This window comes from Poecilia reticulata, linkage group LG10 (genome assembly GCF_000633615.1).
Source record: "Poecilia reticulata strain Guanapo linkage group LG10, Guppy_female_1.0+MT, whole genome shotgun sequence".
NCBI classification, from domain to species: domain Eukaryota; kingdom Metazoa; phylum Chordata; class Actinopteri; order Cyprinodontiformes; family Poeciliidae; genus Poecilia; species Poecilia reticulata.
In genome coordinates this window covers 18,147,026-18,173,867 of record NC_024340.1, presented here as the reverse complement: position 1 = coordinate 18,173,867, position 26,842 = coordinate 18,147,026, and the positions used below count along the sequence as shown (strand labels likewise).

General features: G+C 39.6%; 1 protein-coding gene across 1 annotated transcript in view; it reads left to right on the top strand.

Moving 5' to 3' along the window:
* The window catches only part of LOC103471521 (multidrug resistance-associated protein 5), a 34,078-nt gene extending 12,844 nt beyond the window's left edge, over positions 1-21,234 (top strand). The window contains exons 7-29 of the mRNA XM_008420567.2: positions 798-945; positions 2,912-3,060; positions 3,257-3,364; positions 4,837-5,187; positions 5,267-5,338; positions 5,446-5,570; positions 5,665-5,737; positions 5,815-6,018; positions 7,579-7,704; positions 8,022-8,133; positions 8,223-8,407; positions 9,361-9,507; positions 10,308-10,437; positions 11,925-12,078; positions 14,458-14,586; positions 14,800-14,986; positions 16,169-16,258; positions 17,260-17,452; positions 17,572-17,731; positions 19,456-19,534; positions 19,614-19,727; positions 19,980-20,144; positions 21,116-21,234. Of these exons, the coding sequence (XP_008418789.1) occupies positions 798-945; positions 2,912-3,060; positions 3,257-3,364; positions 4,837-5,187; positions 5,267-5,338; positions 5,446-5,570; positions 5,665-5,737; positions 5,815-6,018; positions 7,579-7,704; positions 8,022-8,133; positions 8,223-8,407; positions 9,361-9,507; positions 10,308-10,437; positions 11,925-12,078; positions 14,458-14,586; positions 14,800-14,986; positions 16,169-16,258; positions 17,260-17,452; positions 17,572-17,731; positions 19,456-19,534; positions 19,614-19,727; positions 19,980-20,144; positions 21,116-21,211 (3,297 nt within the window). The 3' untranslated portion in view covers positions 21,212-21,234. The remainder of the gene's footprint in view (positions 1-797; positions 946-2,911; positions 3,061-3,256; positions 3,365-4,836; positions 5,188-5,266; positions 5,339-5,445; positions 5,571-5,664; positions 5,738-5,814; positions 6,019-7,578; positions 7,705-8,021; positions 8,134-8,222; positions 8,408-9,360; positions 9,508-10,307; positions 10,438-11,924; positions 12,079-14,457; positions 14,587-14,799; positions 14,987-16,168; positions 16,259-17,259; positions 17,453-17,571; positions 17,732-19,455; positions 19,535-19,613; positions 19,728-19,979; positions 20,145-21,115) is intronic.
* Positions 21,235-26,842: the final 5,608 nt, after the last annotated feature.

The window sequence follows — 26,842 nt, the reverse complement described above, 5'->3', positions numbered from 1 at the left end:
TGTCATGTTTTGTGTTAAGCTTCAAACTTTAAAACTCTTGACTTATTAGCTGATTTCTGAATGCTTTGGTTGCACTTATTCTTCTTTAATGGCCTCAGAGTGAAGGGGACTGGACAACAGATGCATGCAGATATTTTATACATTTTATTTGTAAAAAAGTTGAAAAACTGTCATGTTTATGGCTGGCTTAGAGCCAGACCCAAATGAAGCGCAGACAGAGATATCTCAGAGCAAATGGGATAAGTAGTTGAAAGAACACACAGGAGCAGAATATAAATACCAAAATATAGAAAATCCAAAGTCTGAGAGACCTTGACAAAAACCATGTACTGCTTTCCTTTCACCACTTATTTATAGACTACTCCGTGTTGATCTGTCACATACAATTCCTGTAAATTGCATTTAAATTTCAACTTGTAATGTGAGAAAATGTTAAACAGTTCAAGGGGAACAAAGAGGAAATTGCAAAAGACTGAAGAAAAAAAAACTCTACTGCTGACTAAATCTTTTTTGCAATAGTTTCTACAGACTTTTCAAGAACCCCACCAGGACTCTTAATAGCATCATAACTATGTGACCATAAATCTCCCATCACCTTTTGAGCTGTTAACGTCAAATTACACCAATTATACCTCAGGCACAGCCGGAGACTTTGGTGTTCATGTGAAGGGCGTTTATCACTCTGGTCTCCCGGAGAGGCCCTACAGCTCAGCTAATACAAGTGCGTCTGCTTTCATTTCCTCTCCTGCCACTTATTGTGTCATCGTTTCCCCCACTCTCCCTCGCCGTCTGGACAGATGCTCGCGTCGAGGCTGACGGCGTATTTCCGCAAGAAGTGCGTGGCGGTCACTGACCGCCGGGTGAGGCTCATGAACGAGATCCTGGTCTGCATAAAGTTCATCAAGATGTACTGCTGGGAAGACGCGTTCTCTCAGAACATTCACAGTGAGTGCCTGTCGACTTCCTACATGACTCAGCGTTTACATGCAAAGGCCTGTTTCCCGTTTTCTGTGCTTTTCTGAAGAATCCAGAGCTGCTTTGTTCTTCTGTGGGTTCATGCTCACTTTATTTTTAATATCAGTCACCTGCAAATGACAGGAGATTACTGCCAAATGGATTTGGGGTTACTCAAAATGATGACCTATTACAGTGATACATAATTGGTATTCAGTTTAAATACCTATGTGTCTTACGGGTTACAGAGCCATTCCTTTCACTTAAAGGCTTCTCATTGAGAAGCCTTTAAGTGCTTCTCAATGTTTTCTACCTCTATGTAGGTGCTAATGTTTGGAAAATCTGGATCGTTTTTTTTTTTTCCACTAAAGCACTTCTGGTTTTTCCATAGTTAAGAGTGATTTTAGCCCACCCAGGAACTACCCTCTTTCTTTGACGAGTGTGCTTTACTGATTCTTTTTATTTCAGCTGTGAATTCAGGTCAACTCACAGGATGAATGATTGAACCAGTTTTTTATCATCTATCATGAAAAAAATCTCTTTTTTGCATATTTTTATGCTTCTGTTTGGGACCCACGGCTTCTAAAAACAGCTTGAACTCATGATGAAAACCACCCAGCCATTTTTTAGTGTCTGGAAAATGAGCCATTTTCTAGACTTCCCAACTAATGAGTCACACTGAGCTGCTACCTAGCAACCGCATCCAAGCCCTACCTGTCACCTAGCAACACAAGAGGACCTCCAGCACATTTGGTCAGCTGGTTTTATGGCTGTATGTTCTGTATAATGGCAGATTGAAAATACAAATGTTTGGTTGTTGATTTATCATTCAGAAACCACTTGCTAAATTCTTGTTGATTGTGCAGGAGACCCCACTTCTTCTTTCCAGAGAAGTACGGTTGTACAATTGTGCATATGTTTGTACCCATTTTCACATGCAAGTGTAAATGTTGAATGGGAGGCGTGGCCAACAGCAGCTTATTTGGATTTAAAATGACAAGAGGCCCTAAAACGGATCATTCTGAAAGGAACTCAAAGAGCAGACTAAAATGTCATTATTTAAGAATAGTTTTGTTCAAAAAATGTAATAAACATGTTCTGAATAGCCTATAAATCTATCCTAAGCTGTTCAAGGAAGCACAATAGAGCACCTTTAAGGACAAAGTGAGGAAAAAAATGGTTAAAATTGCAAATCGAGTTTTTCTAAAGAAAACATCCAAGATGTTATGTTTAAACAATTTTGCGCAGCCTTTCTCCCCATGTGATATGTGATATGTTTACAGATAAGGATCTTTTCCTCCCTTTTTAATTGTTCTCCAAATTAATCAAGGGGGGCTCAGTTTTACTGCTGTTCTGTGATGACCTATTACAGTGATAAATAATTGGTATTCAGTTTAATTACCTATGAGTCTTACGGGTTACAGAGCCATTCCTTTCAATTAGTATTACCATTACATGGATGATCAGGGTGTTTGGCCTGGGTGTATGACTCATTCTCTGCTGCTCACACAGAAATTCATCTAAAGGGAATCCAAACGGGGAATAAGATGTTCCGGGAGGACTCGGAGGAGGGAATTCTCATATTTCATACACTGTACTGCTGGAGCCTAAGATGCTGAAGCTTTTTTGTTCCTGCGTTGGCGCCTAGTGCGCCCGGGTAACAAAGCAGCCAGCGTATGCATTGAGTAGATACAAACATGGAGGAAGGGGTCAGTTTTTGGGCTTCAGGCCCGGAGCGTTATCAAGCCTCAGCAGGTTTTTAAGCTCCTGGAAGAGAGAGGCTCTTGTAGTCCCTCTTGGATCCGTTTTTCCATGCATGTTGTGCTGGTTAGTGACTCTAGGGGTGCTGTTGATTAAATGTTCATTGGCAGACCCTTTGGGAGCCACTCAACTCCTACTGTACTGTTTTTTTTCCCTGTCCTCTTAGTCATCTCTCTTTTTCGTGTCTGTCCCACAGAGGTGCGATCAGAAGAGAGGGGGATGCTGGAGAGAGCCGGGGTCATCCAGAGTCTCACAGTGGGAGTGGCTCCTATAGTCGTCGTGATGGCGAGTGTGTGCACTTTCACCCTGCATATGGCCTTGGGCTATGACCTCACTGCCGCTGAGGTATTCATACCAAGTCATGAACATAACTGTACATTGTCAGCTTTGCACGTGGTTTGTTTTTTAACTGTTTTTAAACAACATCTCTGTCACTTGCCTAATGAATCCATTCAAATTGCTTTGTTGTGTTTGTTTTAGAGTCATAACTGAGAAAAACATGCTGCAAGTCACTTTTTTTTTTCTTTCTGTTATTCATAAGGCTTTCACTGTAGTTGCTGTTTTCAACTCCATGACCTTTGCCCTGAAAGTCACACCTCTGGCTGTGAGATCCCTGTCGGAGGGGGCTGTCGCAGTCAGTAGATTTCAGGTGAGAAAGATGAAAACGTCTACAGAAAATATGCGATGTCTGTACATGGGGATTTTTGTGGTAGACTAACCTTTAATCTAAACAAAATCAAGCATAACTAATGGAGCACACCAGAAAGATCTGAGATAACATGATGGAGAAGTTTAAATCAGAGTTAAGCTACAGACACAGCTCAGGTGGGAGAATCTGTTGACAGGACAGGATTTTGTGGGAGGACCAAACATGATTTGATCCTCCCACAGAATGCTTACACATCATTTTATTTGATTCCAGATATAAAATATTCACTTAAGAATTGCGTGAGAAGTGTGGGGGACTTCCGGAGTGGTCTCTAACCTTTTCAAATCTATGTAATGCTTTTAATGCCAGCACAGTCATGTACCATCTTCAACGTGTTTTTATCTGCATCCTGTTCTGCTGAGCAAACTTTTCCTAATCAGATGGACTCTAGAAATTGAAGCGGTTTGTCTGCTCTTGCTGCGCTAACTACAGAAGCCTGTGGTTTCTGCCAATGTCTTCATTCTGTATTATATCCCTGTGTCACATTGTGTCATCCAGCTCCGCAGGTGGATCAGCGATTCAGTATTGGTAGGATGACTAATTTCCGATTCTCTGTTCTCCATCTGGACCTTACAGTTGATTTCAGAGATGAAGAACACATGGCTTACTAACTACAAACCCTACATATCAGGTCTTTATATGAGAGTGGTATTGTTAAAAGAAGCCCATAAGTAGTCATGCTTCCAATTTACCACAAACATCCCCGTGGTGAAGCACTGAAACATACCACTGTTTTTTATTCACAGATTTTTATTTAAAAAAAAAAAAAAAAAAAAGAAATCCATGTTTAACCTTTGATTTACTTTACAAATATCCACTATTTTGTCAGGCTGTCACATTAAAGCCCAATAAAACACACCAAAGTTGGTTAAATGGGGAAATGTTCAAACAATATGAGTAATTTTGCAAAGCATTTTAAAATGTCGTGGTACATATAAAAATGTAAAAGCCTTTTTTGGGGGTTGAAAATCTAAAATAAACCTAGAATGTTGGTACTGTGTGAGAATCGGCAAGTGGCCTCTACCTGGAACAAATGAAAAGGCGATCTTGTTGCTACAGACCTTTCCACCTGACCCGCATACTGATGCTTTGATATCATGTTTCCCAACACACGGTGAAAGTCACATGTTGGTGAGAGGTTTCCCAGAGCCAGCTGGGGTTAAGTAAGCAGACATTTCTGCCAAAGATGCATCAGAGGGTCCAAGCTCCTTTCTAAATTCACTCCAAAGCATGAATTATAAAGGGCTGAAGAGCTTAATGACAGGCCAGACTGTACTTAAAAGCATTAGGCTCTGTAATGCAGTCACCAGTGCGGTGCAAGTCCGTCATTATGTAACAGAAATAATGATAAATCTCATGTGAAAAACTTTAAGGCAACCTGCGATAAATTCTAGTTTTGTTTAACCTCACAGAGGCTCTTCATGATGGAGGACAGAGAGATCATTTTAGCCAAAACGGAGGATCCAAACAACGCAGTGGAGTTTGTGGACGCCACTCTGGCCTGGGAAAAGGCGCGGCCCCCTGTTAAAAAGTCAAATCCGCCTCCCAAGAAGCGCAGTGGGATCCAGCGAGTGCTGCGCAGGGAGAAGCTCAGCCTCTACATTTCCACAGACAACAACAAGGCAAGTCAAGATGCTCCCAATGCGCAAAGTCTCCTCACAAACATGGAGCAGGAGAGCCCGCAAAGCACCATCTCCTCCACCCAGAGCATACGGCCGCCGCTGCACAAGACCCTGCACCGCATTAACCTGCGAGTCAAAACGGTAACTCCACAAATAAGCCCAGGGTATTTGTAGAGTTTTGCAGCTCAACAAACCCTAATGTTAAGTTTTCTGATCGAAGGGATCCCTGGTTGGAATCTGTGGAAGTGTCGGAAGTGGGAAGAGCTCACTACTGTCGGCTTTACTTGGACAGGTTTGATTCAGTGGCTTCGTTTAATTAAGCACAATAATCCCAGAAAAAGCTGAAAATGTATCATTTAGTGTTTTCTTTGCTTCTATTTTTCTGCTTTTGTACAACAGATGACTCTGGTAGAAGGTAGAGTTGCCGCAAGTGGTGGCTTCGCTTACGTTTCCCAGCATGCCTGGATCCTCAACGAGTCTCTAAAGGAGAACATCTTGTTTGGAAATGAGTTTGACTCGGTCAGGTAAAAATCTCATTTTGAGTTACAGTAAAACAAATCTTAAGATTAAATTTGGGGCATCTGAAGGATTTTTTTTTTGCATTTGTTTCCACTTCAGATACAATGCCGTGCTGGAAGCATGCTGTCTTCTCCCAGATCTCGCTGAGCTTCCATATGGAGATATGACTGAGGTTTGTGTATTTCCTCACTTACGGGACGCCTCGTACTTTATTCACTGAATATCACAGGTTTGATACTTGTCATGCAGATTGGAGAACAAGGCGCTAACCTGAGTGGTGGGCAGCGTCAGAGGTTGAGCCTGGCTCGTGCTCTCTACAGTGAGAGACCCGTACTCCTCCTGGACGACCCACTCAGTGCAGTCGATGCCTGCGTGGGGTCGCACATCTTCAGCAGGGCCATTCGCGGGGCGGCCAAAGGGAAAACGGTTCTGTTTGTAACACACCAGCTGCAGGTCAGAACCATCTGTCAACCTCACTGCATATTTGTGATATAGCACAGACTTCCATTACACTTGGAGAAAAGTCTGAGATCTACGTCCATATCCACTACACAGCTAATATCCAATTCTCCATTTTTAGTTATGTGATTTGCCAGAACAGTGGCAATCTGAACCTTTATTACCTTAGCTATTGCCAGAAGTCTCGCTTTCTGGCTGCCAAGCGAGGGTTTGTTTTTTTCTCCTCCTTCTCCTTCCTCCGGCATTTACTGAAATGATGGTGAAGGTAAAGGTTGGACTCCAGGTGCATGACTGGAGTGTGATAGGATTTGGCTCATTTTTAGTCTACCTGGTGATAATTTTCTGCAGGCATAGCAGTTGATGCTCGACTGGGACTTGAAAATCATTGAATGCATCTTATCAGAATACAAGTAAATTATTGGAGCGTGACTCAAAATTGTCTCTATTGATTTTCGATGATGAAATGTTGCCATCTCACTCTATCCCAGTCCTCCTTACAGTCCATTTCCATGTGTTTTTATTGTGTTCTAGGTAAAAAGTGCCACAATTCAATGCATTAAGCAGTTGTTAAGTAAATATTTATAGATGTGGTCATTTAAATACAATTGTAAATCTGTTAATTAATTAATTAATTAATAATTTAGGTAAATAAAATAATTAAGAATTGTATTATTCAATTAATAAAATAAAGAAAAGTATGTATTAAAATTAGCTTTTAAGTTAAATGTATATAAAATTATTCAACTATCTTATGTTTAACTGTTCCATATTTCTGTGTTGCATCACATCATAAATTATTTTAACTCTTAGCCTCACCTTTCAAAGTCAGTGGGTGGCTGCTACAGTCTAACGTTGTGTTGCTATGCAGATTAAGGAACCATTTGTCTGTTTCAAAAGACTTAATAACAGTTTAAATAACATCTGAGTGGACTGTCATCCAGAAAATATGAAATTTAACATTTCATTATTTCAGTATTTTATTAACTGTGTATCTAAGTGCATAAACATATTTTACATAATGCTAGATTTTAGCTTATTTACTTATATTTGATTATTTTATGAATGAAACTAATGTATTTCTTTTATTTTACAGCAATTATTTATTTATCATTACTGCCAAATTCTCCAAGTGTTCTCACATGCATTTTGCAGCAATCCTGTGGAATAAAACTAAGCAGCATCTTTTGAAGGACAAATTTAATTAAACACTTACAAAAAACAAAAACGATCAGTGTCAAAATAACTCACTGGGCCTTATGTGATGTCATCAGTCGTATGTGTGCGGCAAAGTCTGTTTTTTGATGGGCAGATTTTGTCTTGATTAAATATCGACTTATAACAAAACAGCTAGAGAAATAGAAAAACTGACCCTGACTTGTTGTTCTTTTATAAGATGAATGACATCTAAAGTCAGCGCCATTGATTTTACAGAAAAGTTTGGCCCAGTAGCTTAGAAATGTTCTTTTACGACCCGTTTCCTGTTTTTATGTCTGTTTTACATGTCTATTAGCAACACCTGCAATCCTTTTGCCTTTTTATTTGTTTCTTTTTCAGTATCTGCCCGAGTGTGATGATGTCATCCTGATGAAGGACGGGCAAATTGTTGAGCACGGCAACCATGCACAGCTAATGAGTAAAGAGCGTGACTACGCTACCTTATTCAACAGCTTGCAACAGGAGGTAAGGCCAGGGCCACGCGCGGGACAAAGCCTGCTCCTTTGAATAAAGGATCTTTGCCCCTTGATGCACATCAATACAGAACATTACAAGCTGAATAATGCATGAGTACAGATAGTCGGGCCCGACAGCAGAGAAATGTTAATGTATACATGGTCTTTCATTATTTATGTTGAATCGTTTCACTGGTGAGTTGCAAAACGACCTTGTCACTTATATCTCTGTTTAAATTCAGGGTGGTATTATGGCACTAAACTGATTGTTTTTTTTGTTGTTTTTTGTTTCAAATCTGAGCTTTTATTTTCACATTTGTCTTCCAGAATGTTGTGAAAGAGAACTTAAAGAATAAACTGACGACGGAAGAAGTGAAAACGGCTGACGCCGCTGCTGAAGTTGCCAAGGTTGAGCCAAAGGTGGAACGCAAGAGCGGAGGTGAAAGACGCTGTCTATTCCTGTTACATGTGAGGTTAAAGCTGAACGTTGATATTAATAATTCTTTTATTCTTGGTCTTTTGTTTCAGAGCGCCTGATGAAAGCAGAAGAAAAAGGCTCTGGTGCAGTCGCCTGGTCGGTTTATGGAGCATACATTAAAGCTGCAGGAGGGCCACTGGTCTTTATCATCAACATGGTCTTCTTCCTGTCCACAACCGGCAGCATAGCCTTTAGCAACTGGTGGCTGAGCCACTGGATCAGGCAGGGCAGCGGGGTAAGTTAGGAGGCCGTTTTTCATAAAACAAAAATGTAGTTTTATATCCCGTATATGTTATAATTTATTTTCTCATCTAAAACATTCCTGGAGTGTTTTGGCTCATTCATGCATGTTTGAGAAATCCTTGAATTTTGGGAGGCCTTAATGCTCATACAAAGCGACGTCGATTTAGTCTCCAGGCGAGCTCCCGACAATGTCAGTTCTGTTTTGATTTTTAACAGCATTGATTAAAGTTGATCAAGGCAACAATAATTCTTGTCATAATAACAAATTTTCATAATAAAATTAATTGGTTAATTGATTTCACTGCATCTATCCAGGGGTATTGCAGTAAAAGGCGCTGAATAAAAATGTAGCCCACACTTTTTAGAGTTCTCTCAGATTTGCATTGCTGTGTCACAAAAAATCACATTAAAATACATTGAAGTTTGTGTTTGGTTAAACATTTGTTATGACACAGAGATATTAACCTGCAGCTCTCTTTGACAAGCCAATCACACACAGGTGTGTTTGAGAAGGGATAGTTGATCTGTAGGACTGGACTTGGCCTTTGTTGGTTTAAGGGGTGGGAATACTTTTGCAGAGGGATTGCAGACACCTCTCTTTAGCGTGCGTTTTGGCTCCCAGAGGAAAACTAACTACTCTGCTTCAGTGAGTTACAGCAACAGGCTGAGCATTAATCTGAATGCGCGTGATTAAAAAAGTAACGGCACCTCGGTAAACTTAATTAAAAACAAGCACGAGCAGTCGAGAGACAGATGTGCAGCAAAGCAAGGAGTCGACGCCGCGGAAGCGATGTGCTCCGAATAGTGAACGTCACCAGGCCGGCTGGATTTGATGTACTTTTTTGAAAGCCAAACTGTGCTTTTCTCAATTTCATTAGGGAGCCAAATGGGGAATTTTTCTTTTTTCTTTCTGTGTTTGTAATTTGTTGCTCCATCTGCCCTCAGAACACATCATTAATCACTGCAAATGAAACGACGGAGAGCAACAGCATGAGGCTCAACCCCCATATTCAGTATTACTCCACTGTTTACATCGCCTCCATGGGAGCAGCGCTATTTCTGAAGACTGTGAGGGGTTTGGTGTTTATCAAGGTAAGCATCTTTAAATCATTCTCTTTCTTTTTAAACACCGAAGATGAACTTTAATTTAAAATCTTCACGTTATTAGTGTTTTACAGTTTAATGCTCCTCTTGTAATTGTGATTTTTCACGCTCGCATGAATGCAGCGGCGTAATGGAAAGTAGCTGCAGGCCAAATCCATTTAGCATGTGTCCACTGCTGCTTTTCACAGCTTTGCGAAGGCAGTGCGTGTCTGTCTGGGATTGAATAAAAAAAAAACCCAGAAATCAACAAAAGAGTTTGTGCTTATGTCAGCGCCCCCCTCGGGTGCACGTCCACTTTTTCACGCTAACCCATTCTGACACGACATCGTGGAGATTAGTCCCCCCCGACATTAATGCGTGCCACTTGAAATTGCAAATTTTTCAAAGATGGATGATCTTTTTTTACCTCTAGCTGCGATGAGATCTTTGTGAGTGTTAAATATTCCATTAATAGACTTAATTTGTTCTTTGCTGCCACTTGTAATTTCTGTCCAATCGGTGAAATGTCTTTTGCGAACTGGGTCGCAACCTTTACGTAGGCCTCCCAGAAACTCATTATGAATTGGGATTTGACAGCCGAAGGAAAGCGGCCACCCAGCTCCTCACACATGCTCAGCATATGGAGCGCTGGTGTTGGTAACATGTGGCTACTGCTGGATTGAGCGACTCGATCGCTGAGTGATTTCCCGCCTCCCCCCGACCTATGATTGCTGTCGTCTGCTTGTTCAAGTTGTTTGTTTACATGTCAGGTCTCATGTTCAAACATGACTTGTCGTCTGCATTGACAGTGCACCGTGAAGGCCGCCTCTGCTCTCCATGACAAGCTGTTCCACAGCCTCCTTCTCAGTCCGATGCAGTTCTTCGACACGACGCCTCTGGGTCGCATCCTGACCCGCTTCTCCAGGGACATGGACGAGGGTGAGGCTTGATTTGCCTTGACTGAGAACCTCTCCCCCAGGAGGGCTCTCAGTCAGCAAAGTCACCGTGGTTGACAAGGTGTAGTGCAGAGACACAGTGTGATTTAGCAGAGTGTGTTTCCCTTGCGAGTTGCTCTCTGTTATCCACTCAACTTGTCTTTTCTTCGTGTGTCAAGTTTTTCTGTTTGCATTTTTGGCCTTTGTTCAAAACCCACTTCGTTCTTTCACTTTTTTATTGAAAGCGTTTGTATATAAGAGCATTTTGGCTTCATGTAAAATTCAGTAAGGGTACAAATGCAGACCTTTTAACACTGCAACTCCAAGGGCATCTTTTAGTAAAAAATATTTGGAAAGTCTAACTTTTTTTAGTCTTAGTCAGGTTGCTTGATCGTCGCCAACAACTTTTCCACCCATATTTAAACATCGGTAGACTTAAATGTGCAGAGCAAGTGCATTTGATTAAATGATCTGTCCACTGAGTCTGTCCACTACTGGAAAAAGCAGGACTTTTGTCAGCGTGCAAGTCTAGAACATCCAGTTGTGTATTTGACAGAATGCCAAAGGAGCAAAGGCATCAGCATCAACCTGCTACCCATCAACCTGGGACAAACATGGCATTTTATTTAGAGAATGAACTTCAATATTTAGCATGTCAGCCGAGGCCTACAAGATGAACATTTGGTCATTTCTGAGCAAAAGGAAGTTGAAAAACTAGAAAGAAACTCCAAAAGTGTTCGTCTCAGACTCTGTAACCCTCAGCTGACATGTTAAATATTGAAGTTCATTCTCCAAAAAGACTGTAAAATGCCATGTTTGGTTATAGAACCCAACAGATTAGGACAAACCCCTTAAGTCATCAGTCAAGCACGGTGGTGGAGGGACGATGATCTGGGCTTGCAATCTGACTCGTAAGCAGAATGACTGGGGGAAAAAAAGAATAAAAGTATTATAATGGTCCTATTAAAGTTCACACCTCAGCACAAACAAATAATGTGGCGGCCATTTAAGGGAAAACCACATCAACAATGTCCACATAATTTTATCAACTGATTTTATCAATTGATCCAATGGTAAAAAGAAAAAAATGGCAGCAAAATTAATCTACAACAATGTGACGACTACTGCCATGAAGAAAACAATAACTTTACTGAAGCTGCTTCTGTTGCTGCTTAAATTGATTCTAAATGCTTTTCAGTCAAATTAAGTGAATGTATTCAGACTACATGGCACATAAGAAAACATGAAATCATTTTCAAGAGACCCATAACTGCCTGAAAAAGTTTTAAAAAGCTCTCATAAATACAAATCATGCATTATTTAACAGAGGAGCTTTCCTTTTCCCGACTTGTTAATCCTACTGTAGTTGGTCAAAGTGCCTCAAAACATGTTCATGACTAAGAACCAAACTGGTCTTCAGTTGCACAGAATGCCTCTAAACATCTGGCACCACACTGGGCCTCTGATGTGGATCCTTTCTCATCTTTACAGTGGATGTGCGTCTGACCTTGCAATCCGAAATGCTGCTGCAGAACCTGACTCTGGTGCTGTTCTGCCTGGGGATGGTGGGCATGGTCTTCCCCTGGTTCTTGATCTCCATCTTACCCCTGGGTGCCTTCCTCTGTGTCATCAATCGTATCTCCAGGTCAGACTCTCATCTCTCCGGTTCTTGGAAAGGTTGTCTGGGAATTTTTCCCACTGGCAGCTAAGCGTTTTTTTGTTTGTTTGTTTTTTTTATTCCACATGAAGCTGATGGCAGTGGTTACACTGTGAGGGACAGAAAAACATTTAAAACGCAAACATTTTGCCATAACTGAGAGATGTATGTTTTGTTTTTCCACATGAAGTTTGGTCAGATTTAACTTCAAATAGTGAGGAAAAAATGTGTGTGTGTCTTTTTATTCTGCGTATGTAAACTTCTGGTTTCAGCTGGCAAAACGAAAACAACTATAAGGCACTTCATCTTCTCATCTTTCCATATGTTTCTTTTAATACCTGAACTTTAGTATTTCTTTAATCAGCTCTGACTCCAGCTGGCCTCTTCAGAAATCACTTTAATTAAAAAAACATCTTCATTTGGAGACACTTAATTGGTGTAAAATGCAAGAGGAATTAAATATAAGCTGTAATAAACAGCAGACTTGAGCTGATTCCCGGCGGTCAATAGAAAGTAGCGATAACCCTCGGCAGCGCCGATTAAAATGGACCACCTTACCCAGTCGCCACATCCCAGGCAGGATATAGATGGTTGTTACGTAAAAGTGGATCTCCCATTGAAATTACCCACTTTTAAAAATGCTTTATTTCTGGGATTTCTGAAGTTAGACTGCCCCGGGCATAAACAAGTTTGTGTGCGTAGCTGCCTGGAAGGGAGCAAGTGTCATGTTCTTTCCTCGTCTCCTCAGAAGCTTTTATGAGGAAGAGAAATGATTCATGCGAGACTTGTAAATCCCAAACTCTCCTCTTCTGTCTTGGCAGCCAAAAGTAGTAGACAGAGCTCTGCCTTTGTCAGTAAACCTCTTCTCCTCGCACTTTTGCGTCAAAAACTCTCTCGTCTGCAAAGAGCGTGCCGCACCGTTGCGTACCTCGCAGTCGTCAGCGGTGAGAAAGAACCAATCAGGAAAACAAATGCTGTGTTGTGGGGCGCATCGCGTCTCATCATTACCTGTCTGCTGCAGCATCATTAGAGCTTAAGCATTTTCCTCTCCTTTATTCACCAGTTTTCCTTCGCCTCCCTCCTCAGCTGTATTTCTGTGTTAATATGACAACGTGCCTTTTGGGGTTTTTAGAAAACTTCCCATACCAGTTCAAGGGAAATTAATCATGCATTAGTTTTTAAAGTGGTTTGACTCACCGTCGCAAAGCTTCATGTTTCATTCAGGTTTCAAGCTTCCCTCTGCGCTTTGGTTTCCATGATTCACTCTTCTTATTATTTAGGGTATTTTTAACCCTTTTCACATTCCCACTACAAATTTTATTGGGTTTTAGTGTAGGACCTTCCTTGTCCTACACTAAAACCACAGTATAGAACCACACAAAGAAGTAAATATTTACATACACTAAATAAAAATACTTTTTTCTCACTGTCTGAAGTTAAACAAAGCCAAACTTCTCTTGTTTAAGACCATTTAGTTATCAAAATTATTTCTATTTGCTAAATGCAAGAAAACCTGCATGTTTTAGAGATTTTTTTGTAACTGTATTTAAATTCAGAAGTTTACACAGAGTTGGTCTGTATCAGGGATAATTGTCTTTTAAACCGTATCACTTGGAACAATCCCTCTTGCTGTCCTTTTGTCAGTCATCACTGGGAGAAATGATGGTCAAAGTTGATGGAAAGATGAATGGAAGTAAATATTGGGGGCATCCTGGAAGAAAACGTGCTACATGCTCCAAAAACGTTATCCTGGATCAGAGGTCCACCTTACAGCTGGGCAGTAAACCTTAAACATCCAGCCACATGTTTAAGGTTTATGCTGGAATGGTTCATATGCTTTCAATGGAAAGCATATTCATGTTTTAAAATGGCCTAGTCCAAGTCCAGAGAGAATCTGTGCTAAAACCTGGATATCAATTCTTATAAACACTCCAACTAATATAAAAGTTGAAGTGTTTATAAGAATTGTTTCCTCTAACAGATTATTTCCTGGCAAAAAAACTCTCAAAATTCAATAATGATGCTTTATTTTCTTTTAGCTGTTTGCTTGTTTCTTTGTGTTACTTTATCACTTAAAATGCAAATAAATTACATTCAAGTTTGGGCAAGTTTAAAGCTTTAATCTAATTACTTACACATTAATCAGATATTTTCCCTCCAAACGATAGCAGCAGTTCTGGTGTGTTTTCGGACTTGATGATGATTGAAGTGAATTTTCATGGGAATTCAGGGAAACAAATCCAAGCGGAATAACGATTTCATGCTCCTCCGGTGTTTTAATCAGCATGATTTTAGCTACGTGTTTTACCAAAAAATGATTAGTTTGTTTCAAGTTGAAATTAAAACAGCGTCCTTGTCTGTTCTCAGAGTTTTCATTCGTGAGCTGAAGCGCCTGGAGAACATCAGCCAGTCACCGTTCACCTCTCATATAACCAGCAGCCTGCAGGGACTTTCCACCATACATGCGTACGGAAGAGGGCGCAGCTTCCTCGACAGGTGAAGTCAAGGCTATTTGTCCTCGGCAGACGTCATTAAACTTTAAGTTCACGTTATCTCCTCGTGTAGTTTCTCTCTTTGCTCTTCTCCCTATAAATATATTAAACCGCATGCCAGACGTTTTGCCCTCAGCAAGCACTGCAGTGCAGAGCCATGCTTGCTGAAATAGATTTACAATCACTGTCTTTTTTTTTTTTTTTTCGCTCTCTGTAGATACCAGGAGCTGCTGGACACCAACCAGGCCACCAACTACCTCTTTAGCTGTGCTATGCGCTGGCTGGCTGTTCGCCTGGACCTCATCAGCATCTGCCTTATCACTGCTGTGGCACTTCTGATTGTCTTCATGCAGAATCAGATACCTCCAGCCTACGCAGGCCTGGCCATCTCATATGCAGTGCAGGTCAGTGAACAAATATGGAGAAACATAAGCCTCAAATGTGTCAGCAGGGCCTTGCAAAAGTATCTATTGGATGACAGAATTTGAATATTTTGTCACTTTTGCAACCACAAACTTTAAATGTATCTTTTTTTGATAAGATTTGAAGAAGGAAACTCGTAAATGCTTTTTGGACATTTTACATATAAGAACTGTAAGTGTGTTGTTCATTTGCATTCACCCACTCAAGTGTAAAGTGTTGACAATGTCCAAATCATTATAAAGGACTAATGTTAACATTCTGTGACTCGAGGTGGTTGATGTTACCGCTAACTAGCTGCTAGTATACACATGCTAGCTAGCTTTTTTCGTCTATCATGGGTAAGAGCAATTTATTGCCAGTTGGCTGGAAGATGTAGCTGTAGAGAATCTCATAAGAAGCACCATGACTTCCTCCATAGTTTTCCAAGCTTATAAATATTTTCAGCATTTTGTCTAATGGTCTTCAAAAGTCTTAAATTTGAGTTGGTGAAACCTGCAGAAAACCTGATACTTTGCAGAAATGTCCTGAGCTACAATTACAGCTGCAGGTCTTTTTTAGGGTGTTTCTATTTAGGGCTTTATATATCTAGAAAATCAAAATTTTAAGCAATTTTCTTTGCCAACTAGCTCAAGTTCCATTTTTCAGAAGGATGTTGTCTCTGAACATCAGTTTTAAATTCTTACCACAGATTCTTAGTTGGATTTAGATCTGGACTTTAAACCGTTCTATTACATGAGTATACTTTGATCTAAAACATCCATGGCACTATGTTTATGGTCGTTTTCCTGTCGGAAAGCAACTTAAAGTCTTTTTGAAAGGTGTAGCTCTTAATTTACAAGTCGAGCTACATTTGCGTATGACATAAAATACCAAAATAAGACACAGAGGTTTGCTATAGGTATGAATTTCTTTATATGTGTGCTTGTGTCAGTGTGTGTGTGAGCGTGTGGAGGAGCTGGTTTAAGTGTGAATTTTGCAGCATTTTATCACATGTTCTAATCAACACAATCAGTGCAGATAATTAAGCTCAATTAGCAAGGCTGTGAAGGAGGCATGTCAGCGAATCTCTGCTGATGATGCCTAAGCAGGCAGAGCTTTAAGGTAATTGGTGTGACAGTGATAATTATTAACCTTTTCACTCCCTGTTTGTGTTTCACCTCCAGCTGACCGGCCTGTTTCAGTTCACCGTGCGGCTCCTGTCCGAGACCGAAGCTCGCTTCACATCGGTTGAAAGGATAAATCATTACATCAAGGTAAAGGAGCGTTAGTCTGCGGGATCACAGCAGGCAGGGCTGGGCGATGTGGCTTAAAAATAGAATCTCTTTGCTTGATTTCTTTTATAAAAACGGAAAATACAAATGACAGAAAATATTTTCAAAAAGTGGCTTTTATTTCAATCATCCGTTCTGTAAGTTCTACTACAGAACTTACAGGGCCAATCTACAAACATTTTTGCTTTATGACAAGAATGTAATCTTAATATTAGCAGAAAAAAAGATGCAATTTTACCAGAAAAACATCTTAGAAGCTCTTCAATTATAAAAAATGCTCCTAGAGTTATCAGGTTCTGTTGTTTTAAAGTCTTGCTACTACTAATAATAATAAGAATAATATAATAATGTGATGCTGGTATTTTGAAATATGAAATATTATCTATAAAACTCATACCAAAGTATAATTCAACATTTTACATTTAAATTTTTTATTTTCTATGTTGGATTTCTCATAAAATTACGACTTTTTTCCCCAAATATTACGACTGCATTCTTGTACTATTATGACTTTAGCCTTGCAATAAAAAAATAAAAATCTTAGCCTGGCTCTAAGACTTTGTCGCAGAGTTGAGCTGAATTCAAAGTCCAAATGAACTGACATGACTCTGAACTATGGACATTGGTGAAAAAAAATCCACGTTTTCCAAAAATTATATCTTCAGAAACCAAAAACTTGATTAATCGATGAAATCGATTTATCGCCCAGCGCTGACAGCAGGTAACCAGAATGACGCAGCAGATTTCATCAGGGCAGCTGCCGAGTTTTGTTCATGTTTTTGTGTTATGTGCGTGTGATTTGCACACACTTCGTAGCACATGACAGAGCTTGTCACGCAAACCACAACTTCTTCCCCTTTAGAGGAAAGGGGGGGAAAAAAAGCTTATAGAGCAAAAATCAGTACAGATCAGTGGGGGGTGGGGCGCTCCTCTTCAGGAACTCAGTGATTCATAGCAGATACCATCGCCTCTCCTTATCTCAGATACTTGACAGTGAGGCGCCCAGACAGAGTCCTGAGGCAGCCGCTCCTGCCCCCTCCTGGCCTCAGCAGGGAAAGATCAGCTTCCAGGATGTGGACATGCGCTATCGGGATCATCTGCCACTGGTGCTTAAGAGCCTGTCGTTTACCATTCTCCCCGAAGAGACCGTCGGCATCGTAGGCCGCACAGGATCAGGTACAGCTGACCCCTTCTCTGTTCCTCAGCCAGCAGCGTTTCCAGCTCACATTTACGTCTCTGTTTCAACATGTCCACATTTGTCGGCACAGCATCTTTTTTCGTGTGTGTGTTTGCAGGGAAGTCCTCTCTGGCTGTAGCTTTGTTCAGGCTCGTGGAGCTCAGCGCAGGCTCCATAGTCATTGATGGGATCGATATTGCACAGATTGGCCTGGATGACCTGCGGAGCAAGCTGGCCATCATTCCCCAGGAGCCAGTACTCTTTATTGGGACCGTCAGGTAATCCAGTTACTATTACTGGGACTCCTGCTCCGTTCAGGGATGTAAAATGAATTTTGATCAAAAATACCCTACAAAAAAACAATTACATCCCATTAGGTCTGAAGCGATGAATCAGATTAATTGTGATGAGTCTGTTATTGAATTAATAGTCAATTAATTTAGTAATCAATTAATTCTTAGCTGGCGCATACAGACTCAAAAAAATGTCAGTTGCTGAAGGAACAACATTCTCAGAGCTATAATTAAACCAAAACTGTACAAAAAATGTATATATTCTGGTAAAAAATAAAACAACAACCTTTGTTCGTAAGTCCGTTTTACCCACAACTCCTCAGAAGGCTAGAGTGCTATCAAATAATTATTTGGTTCATCCAAAATTAATGTACACATCATCCCTAAACTGTATTAGTTTTAAGTCAAACAGAAAGGTGGAGCTTTTCACATGTTGCCCATAACTTTTATCGAAATGTTATTTTCCGTGCTCATCTTTCTGATTGGCTGCCAGTCAAATCTATCAAGAAACTTTGCTTCTCAAGCTGCTGTATCAAGCGCAAAAAAGAAAAGTTTCTGACAGAAAAAGATTGAGGTGGAGGACATTACTGCAGAAAACCCTAAGAATTCAAGGGCAGCTAGAAAAAGAAAGCAGCATTTATTCTAAATGCATGTAATAATAATTGAATATTGAATAAAAGTGAGAAAACAAACATGTTTATTTACAAATTTTGTAGCATTGTTTTTGGTGCGTCTGTGCTCCAGTACATTACATTTTAATGATTGCATCATCTTCTCAGCGTGCCATCAAGTGCTGCAGATGCCTGTTAGTCACCATTAATTAAAGTCAGGTATGGAAGCAGGGAAGCAAATAAAACATGCAGGTCAAAGTGAGTCCTGAGGACCAGAGATGACCGTCGCTACTCTAGACTTTAACATGACTCACATTTTTCAGGAACTAATTTATTTATTATTTATGTTTTTTTTTTATTTGCCTTGAAGTGAAAACAATCAAAACAAACAGAAATAAGTGCTTGACATATTTTACTCTGAGTGTAATGAAACCATTTATAAAATATGCGTCTCACATCCCAAGTTAATTTACTGAAATAAATTGCATTTTAAAAATTATTCTAATTTATTGAGAAGCACCTCAATATGCAGAATATGAACATGATTGATCATTTGTAATACTTGCGGAGTCTGACCTTTAAGCTGAAAACTGGTTAAAACGGCAGTTTAACCAGAGAGGAAAGAGCAACGTAAGAACAGAAACCTGCGGCGTGTTCGTTGGATGTTTCTGACTGAGTAAACATTTGGGAGGGCAGATGGGAAGAGTAAAAACAATTTCAGGTAATGGCAGACATAAGATCTGCTTGCTGCTGCTTATAGGCCTCCTAACGCTTCAGAATTTACAGCCTGTGGATAATTACACTGTAAAATGTATGTCAGCAGCAACTTAGAAAAATATTCATTAAAACCGGTGCAAAGAGAATCCAATTAAGCTGATAAACTGGGTGAAGATTCATGTCACTTAAAAATGCATTCGCAAACAGGAAGCAATAAACTTCGGTCTCCTTTATATACAAAATGCAGGATCATTATTATGCGTAAACATCATTCTGTTTACTTGTAATGTCAATTTTAGATACTGAAAGGTTTCCTGAATGAATTTGATGCAATAATGTGAAGTTATTTAATCTTTGTTATGATTTCTCTCCCCCCCCCAGGAGCAATTTAGACCCGTGGGATCAATACTCTGACGAGCAGATCTGGGAAGCTCTTGAGAAAACCCACATTAAAGAAATGGTAAGTTATTTGATCAACAGGTTGCAGATTGCACGCAAAGCCTGTCCTCACAGTTTGGCTCCTGTGTGACCCTCCACAGGTCTGCCAGCTGCCTCATTCCCTCCACTCGGAGGTGACGGAGAACGGGGAGAACTTCTCGGTGGGAGAACGGCAGCTCCTCTGTGTAGCCAGGGCCCTCCTGAGGAACAGCAAGGTGCCGATTTCATTGTGCTGCCATCTTTTATTTACATCCTCAACTTTTTCTCTGGATGAGCAATGATCTCCTCCGGTTCAGTTAATGAGAAAATAAGAGCCTCCTTTCATCTCGTTTTCAATGGGATACCAGTGCCACCTAGTGTTGGCCACCTGAACTGCATCTTTAACTATGTATAAAGGCACAGGCTGCGAATAGCTGTTTAAAGCTGCAGCTTTCATTGTTTCTCTCTCGCTCTGAAACTGTTTTCAGATTCTTATTCTGGACGAGGCTACGGCGGCCATCGACAGAGAGACGGATCGTCTGATCCAGAAGACGATTCGCACCGCGTTCAACAGCTGCACAACTCTCATCATCGCACATCGTCTCAACACAGTGATGAGCTGCAGCAGGGTCATGGTCCTGGACAATGGCCAGGTGGGTTGAAAAGCGAAGCGTGTTTACAAACTGAAGCAGCGCTGTGGCTTAGACCTGATGCGTAGAAAGTTGTTTCTTTTTCTGCTTGAAAACGACCTGTGAAGCGTTTAGAGAACATGCAACGTCCAAATGTGATTATTGGTTTATTGAGAACATAATTTTTGGTACAAACTAGAATATGTTTTTGATATTTTACTGTTTCTAGACAGCTTTTATTGATTAACTAGTCAAAATTTTCACAGAAACGTACAGATAGAAACCTTAAGAACCAATTTAGACTGTGTATTTGCAAAAAATACTTTGTGAGTTTAGTCACTCTTTAAAGAGGAGCAGCAAAAATAAATGAGGCGATGATCTGAGCTTTCCAACAACTCGTAGAGTTATCTAGGCCATGCTACTGTGAAATATCTGTTGCCCTGCCTGGATTTTGAGCTGTTAGCATGTCATGATAGTCATAAGACTGTCATACAAAAACAATGTTCAGTCAGAGGCGTTTTCAGATTTGTTGCAACACTGACTGCTACCAAAGATTCTGCTGCCAAAGATTGATACTTGGATAATATGAGTTACATTTAATTTCTCCTTGAAATAAATATTAAGTATGTTGGAGTTGAATTCAATAAAATAAAATACAATGAATATATTTTATATTCACAGAGTTCGTGTTTATAATACTCATGTTATAGAATAGTTCAAACAGTTAAAAGCCCCAAATTGTCAGGGTTTCCTGCCGATGATGTGTGCATGCAAATCATTATTAGAAACTGAACCGCATCAACTCTCCCCGTCTGAGTCTCAAAGGAAAATCCAAATATATGTTATATACACTAAAAGAAATTCAACAAAACCAAGGAATAATTTCGACATATTCATTCTTTGTATTACTCTGCTTCTTACAAGGTTTCAATACCGAGTGAGTCTAGATGTAATTCACTGACACTGATCGTGTCTTATCTGTTTCCTGCTCACAGATTCTGGAGTTCGACTCGCCGGCAGCCTTGCTCGCAAATGAAAACTCAAGATTTGGAGCCATGATAGAGGCGTCAGAAAGCAGCCAAAGCAGATAAAATAAAACACTCTGAAGACGACAGCCGTGATCCTGAAAATATATGCAAATACGTCATTTACATGGCGAATACACACACACACACACAATTATAATGTGAAGGAAAATAATGGGTTGATATCAGTTCTCTGAGTAACACTGTCTGTTATTTGCCACATTAAAGACCCAGGGACTATATTTAAACATTAAGCTCATCAAGTATCAGTATACAAATTAAGATTCAGCTAACTCTGGATGTTTGTTGCTGTCAAGGCCAAATAATTAACTCAGACAATAGCACTTTATGTTTGATGTGGTGCTTCCTTTTTCTTTGGAGGTCGGTTAATCAGAGTTTTAGTATTTTGTTTTGTTACTTAAACCTCAGAGAGCAGGAATGTACACATTAACCAGAGAAAAACGTAATATCTCATGTTTCATCCGTATGTTTTCCAGGAATGTATTAGCTTGAGACCATGTTTCAACAAAAATCACCTGTTCTTCATTCCCATCAGGTACCTTTTGCTAAAAATAGGAATTTTTTTGGTGTAATTTTAGTTTTGTTTTTTAGCCGTGTGCTGTTTTAACACTTTCAGGTTTTATGAAAGAGTCAGCCATGTCGGCACGCTTTTTATGACTACTTTCATGTACAGTACTGTGATTTGAACTGAGCTAATGTTTCCAAATGCTGGAGTTTAAAATCTGCACCTTTTTATTGCGTTTGTTGTAGGCTGGAGGGACCGTACGTAATGTTTTCACAAGCCAGAGGATTTTAGACATTTGCCTTATAGTAAAGTACGTGCTGAACAATCAAGAAAAGTGCAATAATACTTTTTCAAGATTGCCTTTATACACTTGAGATTGTAATGCTGCAATAATTTTGTTAAATGTCAGATTTTTAATATAATGTTTTTTAATAAAATGTTTACATAAATGAGTGTCCACAGTTTTTTTGTTTTTTTTTACAGGATGATAATCTTGGGTGTAATTTAATGTCTGTACAAATACATTTTATAATAATATAACGTTAAAAATATCAAAAACAAGAGCTGGGTTTCTGATTTTAAATCTTCACTTTTAAACCATAAATTGAAAAGTTAACATTTTTCCTTTTTCAACCAGCAGACTCTTGCAGAACCTCTAAATGGTTCTCAGGCCCCCAGGGAGCCTTTTAGCCTGAACACCCTGCAGCGGAATAGACGCTAGTAAAGTCATCTGCACACCAAATGCTGCAATACATTTTAAAGCAATCTTTTTAGTTAATGCATTGCTTGTTGACTTTACTCAACCATCCATTCAATGTTTTTCTTTTTGTTGTTCAGAGCACAAGCCTTAATTAGCACCAGCTGAAGAAGAAGCTGTTGAAAAGAACAGCCACAATAGCATACATCCTTCTCTGTTTCTCAGTGTCATGAGCTAAAAATGCAAAATGCTGTGCAGCAGAAAACTTAACACTCCACATCAGCCTGAACACACCATCCTCACAGTGAGACTTGGCAGTGCGCTGTTCTTCAGCAGGAACCCTGAAAACTTAAAACATGCTGGAGGTTAAAGACTTTAGGGTGGAGATTCAGCTTGTAGCAAGATGTCAACTCTGGCTTGAGGAAGGGCGTTCGGCACGTGTCGAACATGTTTTCTAATTTTATTTATTTGTTAAAGAAAAAAGGAGACCATGTATCATTTTCTTTCCCCTTCACAATTATACACTAAAATACATTGTGGTTTTATTGTGATTTTTATTGTTTATTTTTTTAACCAAACGACCCTTTTTTTTTTTTTTTAGATGATATGATACGGTTGTACCTGTGGGTAAGAAAGATAAATGTGTGAAGAGCTCACATTCATCTCAATAGGTAACCTACACTCAGACAAGTTCATGGTCAGACACCACCTTTTAACAAGGAAGATAACTGAAGGAATAAACAGAAACTTCACAATCTGAGTGCCAGGGTAGAGCTAACACTAACAAGAGCAACACGATCAGAACCTTGTAGCAATCAAGTCAAACAGTGTAAAACCCTTATCTCCAGGAGACTCTGACTGACAAGGATCTGCTCACACCCTCCTCAGTACTGCTAAACCAAGAAATCCACTTGTTCAGCCCTTGAGATCAACACCAGAAGTAATAACATCTGCACTGCATGACCTGTCTAACTGGAAGTCCTTTCCTGCAGCAGAAAGCTTCCAACATTGTGATTTAAAGCATCAGTGGCTTTTGAATCGGTTTAGAAGATGGTCAAAATCCAGAATTTCCTGAAGCTCTTTAACCTCACAGGTCATTTAATTCATTGTTTAGTGAACCACCTATTCCTGGCATTGCAAGCAAAAGCAGGAAATGTGAACACAAGTCACGTAGGGTTCATTTGCATGGTGCATTTAAAAACAAATGTTGCTGAACTAACCTGTGGATATAAGAATAAAACAGAAACTGCCTTTATTGTCCTGCAAAAGGGAATTTCTGGTGCTACAGCATCATCAGGTAAAAAGGTTCACATAAAGTTTGAAACATAATATCAAAAGCAATATCAATGATAATAGTAATAACAATAACATACTGAAAATACTGTGCATTTGTTAGAAATAAAAATATCGGACTTGTGATCCGTTGGACGTGCAACCGAGTTGGAGCACTTTTCCAACAATGTTCATATTGTGCATGCATATTGAATATCAAAAAAGACAGACTATTTACAATTTACAATACAGCTTATTGATGCAGAAATGCAGGTGTACAATAATAGCAGAAATTTTCTTTAAAATACATATTGGTTTTGTTGGGAGCAGTGATGGTTGCAGTCTGAGCTGCTGGGAGGAAGGGTCTCCTCTAAGACTCCTTTCTGCACTTAGGATGCAGCAGCCTATCACTGAAGGAGCTCTGCAGTTCAGCAACAGCTTTAAGAAAGAGCATAAAACCAAATACACAGATGATGGGAAAATATGTTTTAAAAATAATAAAACCTCTATAAAACTGGAACATTTACGTGTTCTGTTTGTTGTGTTGTAATCTGCGTGATAAGTTATATGATTTCCATGCCTTGAAAGGTTTGGTACCTGTGTGCCTGCCTAGACCTCATGCCTGACCTCTGAGATGTTTATTCTCTCTTCTTAAAAAAGAAGTTTTGGATCTCAGCACCAAGCCATACTTTCTGTCAGTCCTATGCATAAAAACCATAAAAATACATGAAACTCTGTGGTTGCATTAAAGAGGAGTCAATGGTTTTGAAAAGCACTTTATGTAATCTGGCAGCCTGAGCACGTAAGGCTCGAAGAATAAACAAGGTGATAGGAGCCTCCGTGTTGTAGGGATCAGTTATGTGATAAAAATCAACACAAGCAAACAGAACCAGTGAAGTGGAAAATGTATAGGAAAGAGGTACTCTTGCTTTCCTGTGTGTGTTTAAAAGACAAAGTGCAGCAATCTGAAGCCTTACTGTTGACAGCAAAAAATGACATGAAGAAAGTGCATTTGCCTTAGGTAAAAGTACGTTTTTGAACTTTACTTCTAATTTCCTGCCAAATTTTACACGCAAAACTCTCTTCTTTGTATCGTAAGTGAAACTGCTGCAGATGTTCAAGACATCAGGCGCAAATCAGAAACACAGTGCAGTTTCCAGAGAAACTGCTGTGGTTTTACTGGGACTGTCCACAGTTTACACCTTGTTAAACAGTTCAGGCTTACTCAAAGCTGAAGAGGGTGGAGACAGACCAAGCTGTCACCAAGAACCATCAGCTGTGACTAAATATAATTCTCTTTGGAATAACCACACTGATTTGTAAACATTTAAAGCAAGATAACACAAGAACTGGGGACCCAGAGTTTCTTCTGCTACTCTGAATAATCTTCAAACCTTCTTGTACCCTTCAGGGAACGTTCCTTATGAAGGATTTTTTTGAGGCCAATCCTTGAACAATTTCAGGGTTTTTAAAAATTATCTTTCGGGAACCTTGGCAAAGTTGCCTGAAGGTCCTCTAAATGTTTCACAGAATACACACAAGGGAACGTTCTTCATGGCTTCTCCACAGTCCAGTAAGGGATAAAAGTGGGATTCCCAGTAACTGCACTGGTTATAAAAACTGAAGACAACATGTTCCCGTTATAGTTTCTGTCCGTGTCCTACAACAGGAATAGTTTTTACACATTTTACATAACTGAATTTGCATTCCCTTTCTCATTTTCCCTCTTGTAGGATGAGAGTCAGGTGATAGTCAAAGATTTAGAGCAAACATTGGAGTTGAACTTTATGAAGGACAAAATATAAACTACAAAATTAAACAAGACCCAGAAATCTTAGGGAATTTTGAAATTAACTTGTTGAAGTTTTTATTTCTGAAATTATCTGACAAGATTTAGAAAAAACAATGTAACTGTTCGATGCATAAATATACTGCTTTCTATGAGTATTCATGCACTGGATACCACAATTCAACACATTTGATTTAAGATTTTATCTGATAGCTCAAGATAGATAAACACAAAATGGAGTGCAATTATGAAGTGAAAGGAAAACAATTCATAGTTTTCAAAAGCTTTCAGAAATAAATAAAACCCAGTGGTGCCTTATTAGTAAATGGAGTCCATTTGTGAGTAATTTACATCAGTTCTGTAAAGGCTTTGAAGATTTGTTGAAGAACTTGCGTGACAAACATCAACATGAAGACCAAGAAGCAGCAGACAAGGCAGGGAACAAATAGTTTCAAAAAAAGGTTATAAAACAAAATCCCAGTTCTTGAACATCAGAACACTAACTACTAGTCTGTCATCTGAAAATGGAAAAATTGTTGCAAACCTACCAAAACATGACCAGCATCAATCAAAGAAGCAGCCAAGAAGCCAAAGGTAACTCTGGATCGCCTGCAGTCATCCACAAACTGGGTGGAGGAGAATTATGAATCATGCGCTCCACAAATCACTGTGGCTTGTGACAAGCTGGCTACAAATGAGACTTTTGTAGTTCCTTCCTTCAACAACAGCTTTCCTCATACTGTGTTTTTATTGGTAGAGTGCAAAACCAATAATGATCCTGTCAAAAGACTCTCTTCTCTCTCCTACTGGATTTGCCATGGGCCTCTTGGCCATTTCTCTGATTACTGATCTATTTAGTCAGCCTGTCAGTTTATCCAGGGAGCAATGTCTTATGTTCTTGGTTTGCAGTTAAGGTGCTCTTTGCTTTTATAGATGATGGACTGAGGGCTGTTCCATGATATGTTCAAAGGAGAAGCATATTGTTTTATAATCCGATTCTGCTCAGGGATAAAGTGCCCACAGCTCTATCCCTGACCAGTCTGCTGTTTCTTGATCCTGATGGTGCTGTTTGTTACAGTGGCTATACAGTGGCTTCACAAAACACCTACATTTACAATAGAATTCAATGAGACACAGATGCACTTTATTTGCTAATGAGATGTTTTCTAAAGGCAAGTGAGTGCACTGGATTGTATTTAGGGGCGTTGGGAGAAGGATGAATGCACATTTTTGTATATTTTGAAAACCAAACAATATTCTTCTTGCATTTCCTTAATTTATACGTTGCTTTTTGTTGGTTAATGTTATGAAGCATCCCTAAACTTACTTGAGTAAACCTTCTGGACAGCCAAGTTACTCTGAGTAACTTCACTAAACAAATAACAAACTTGATTAAACCAAAAATTCACCAGA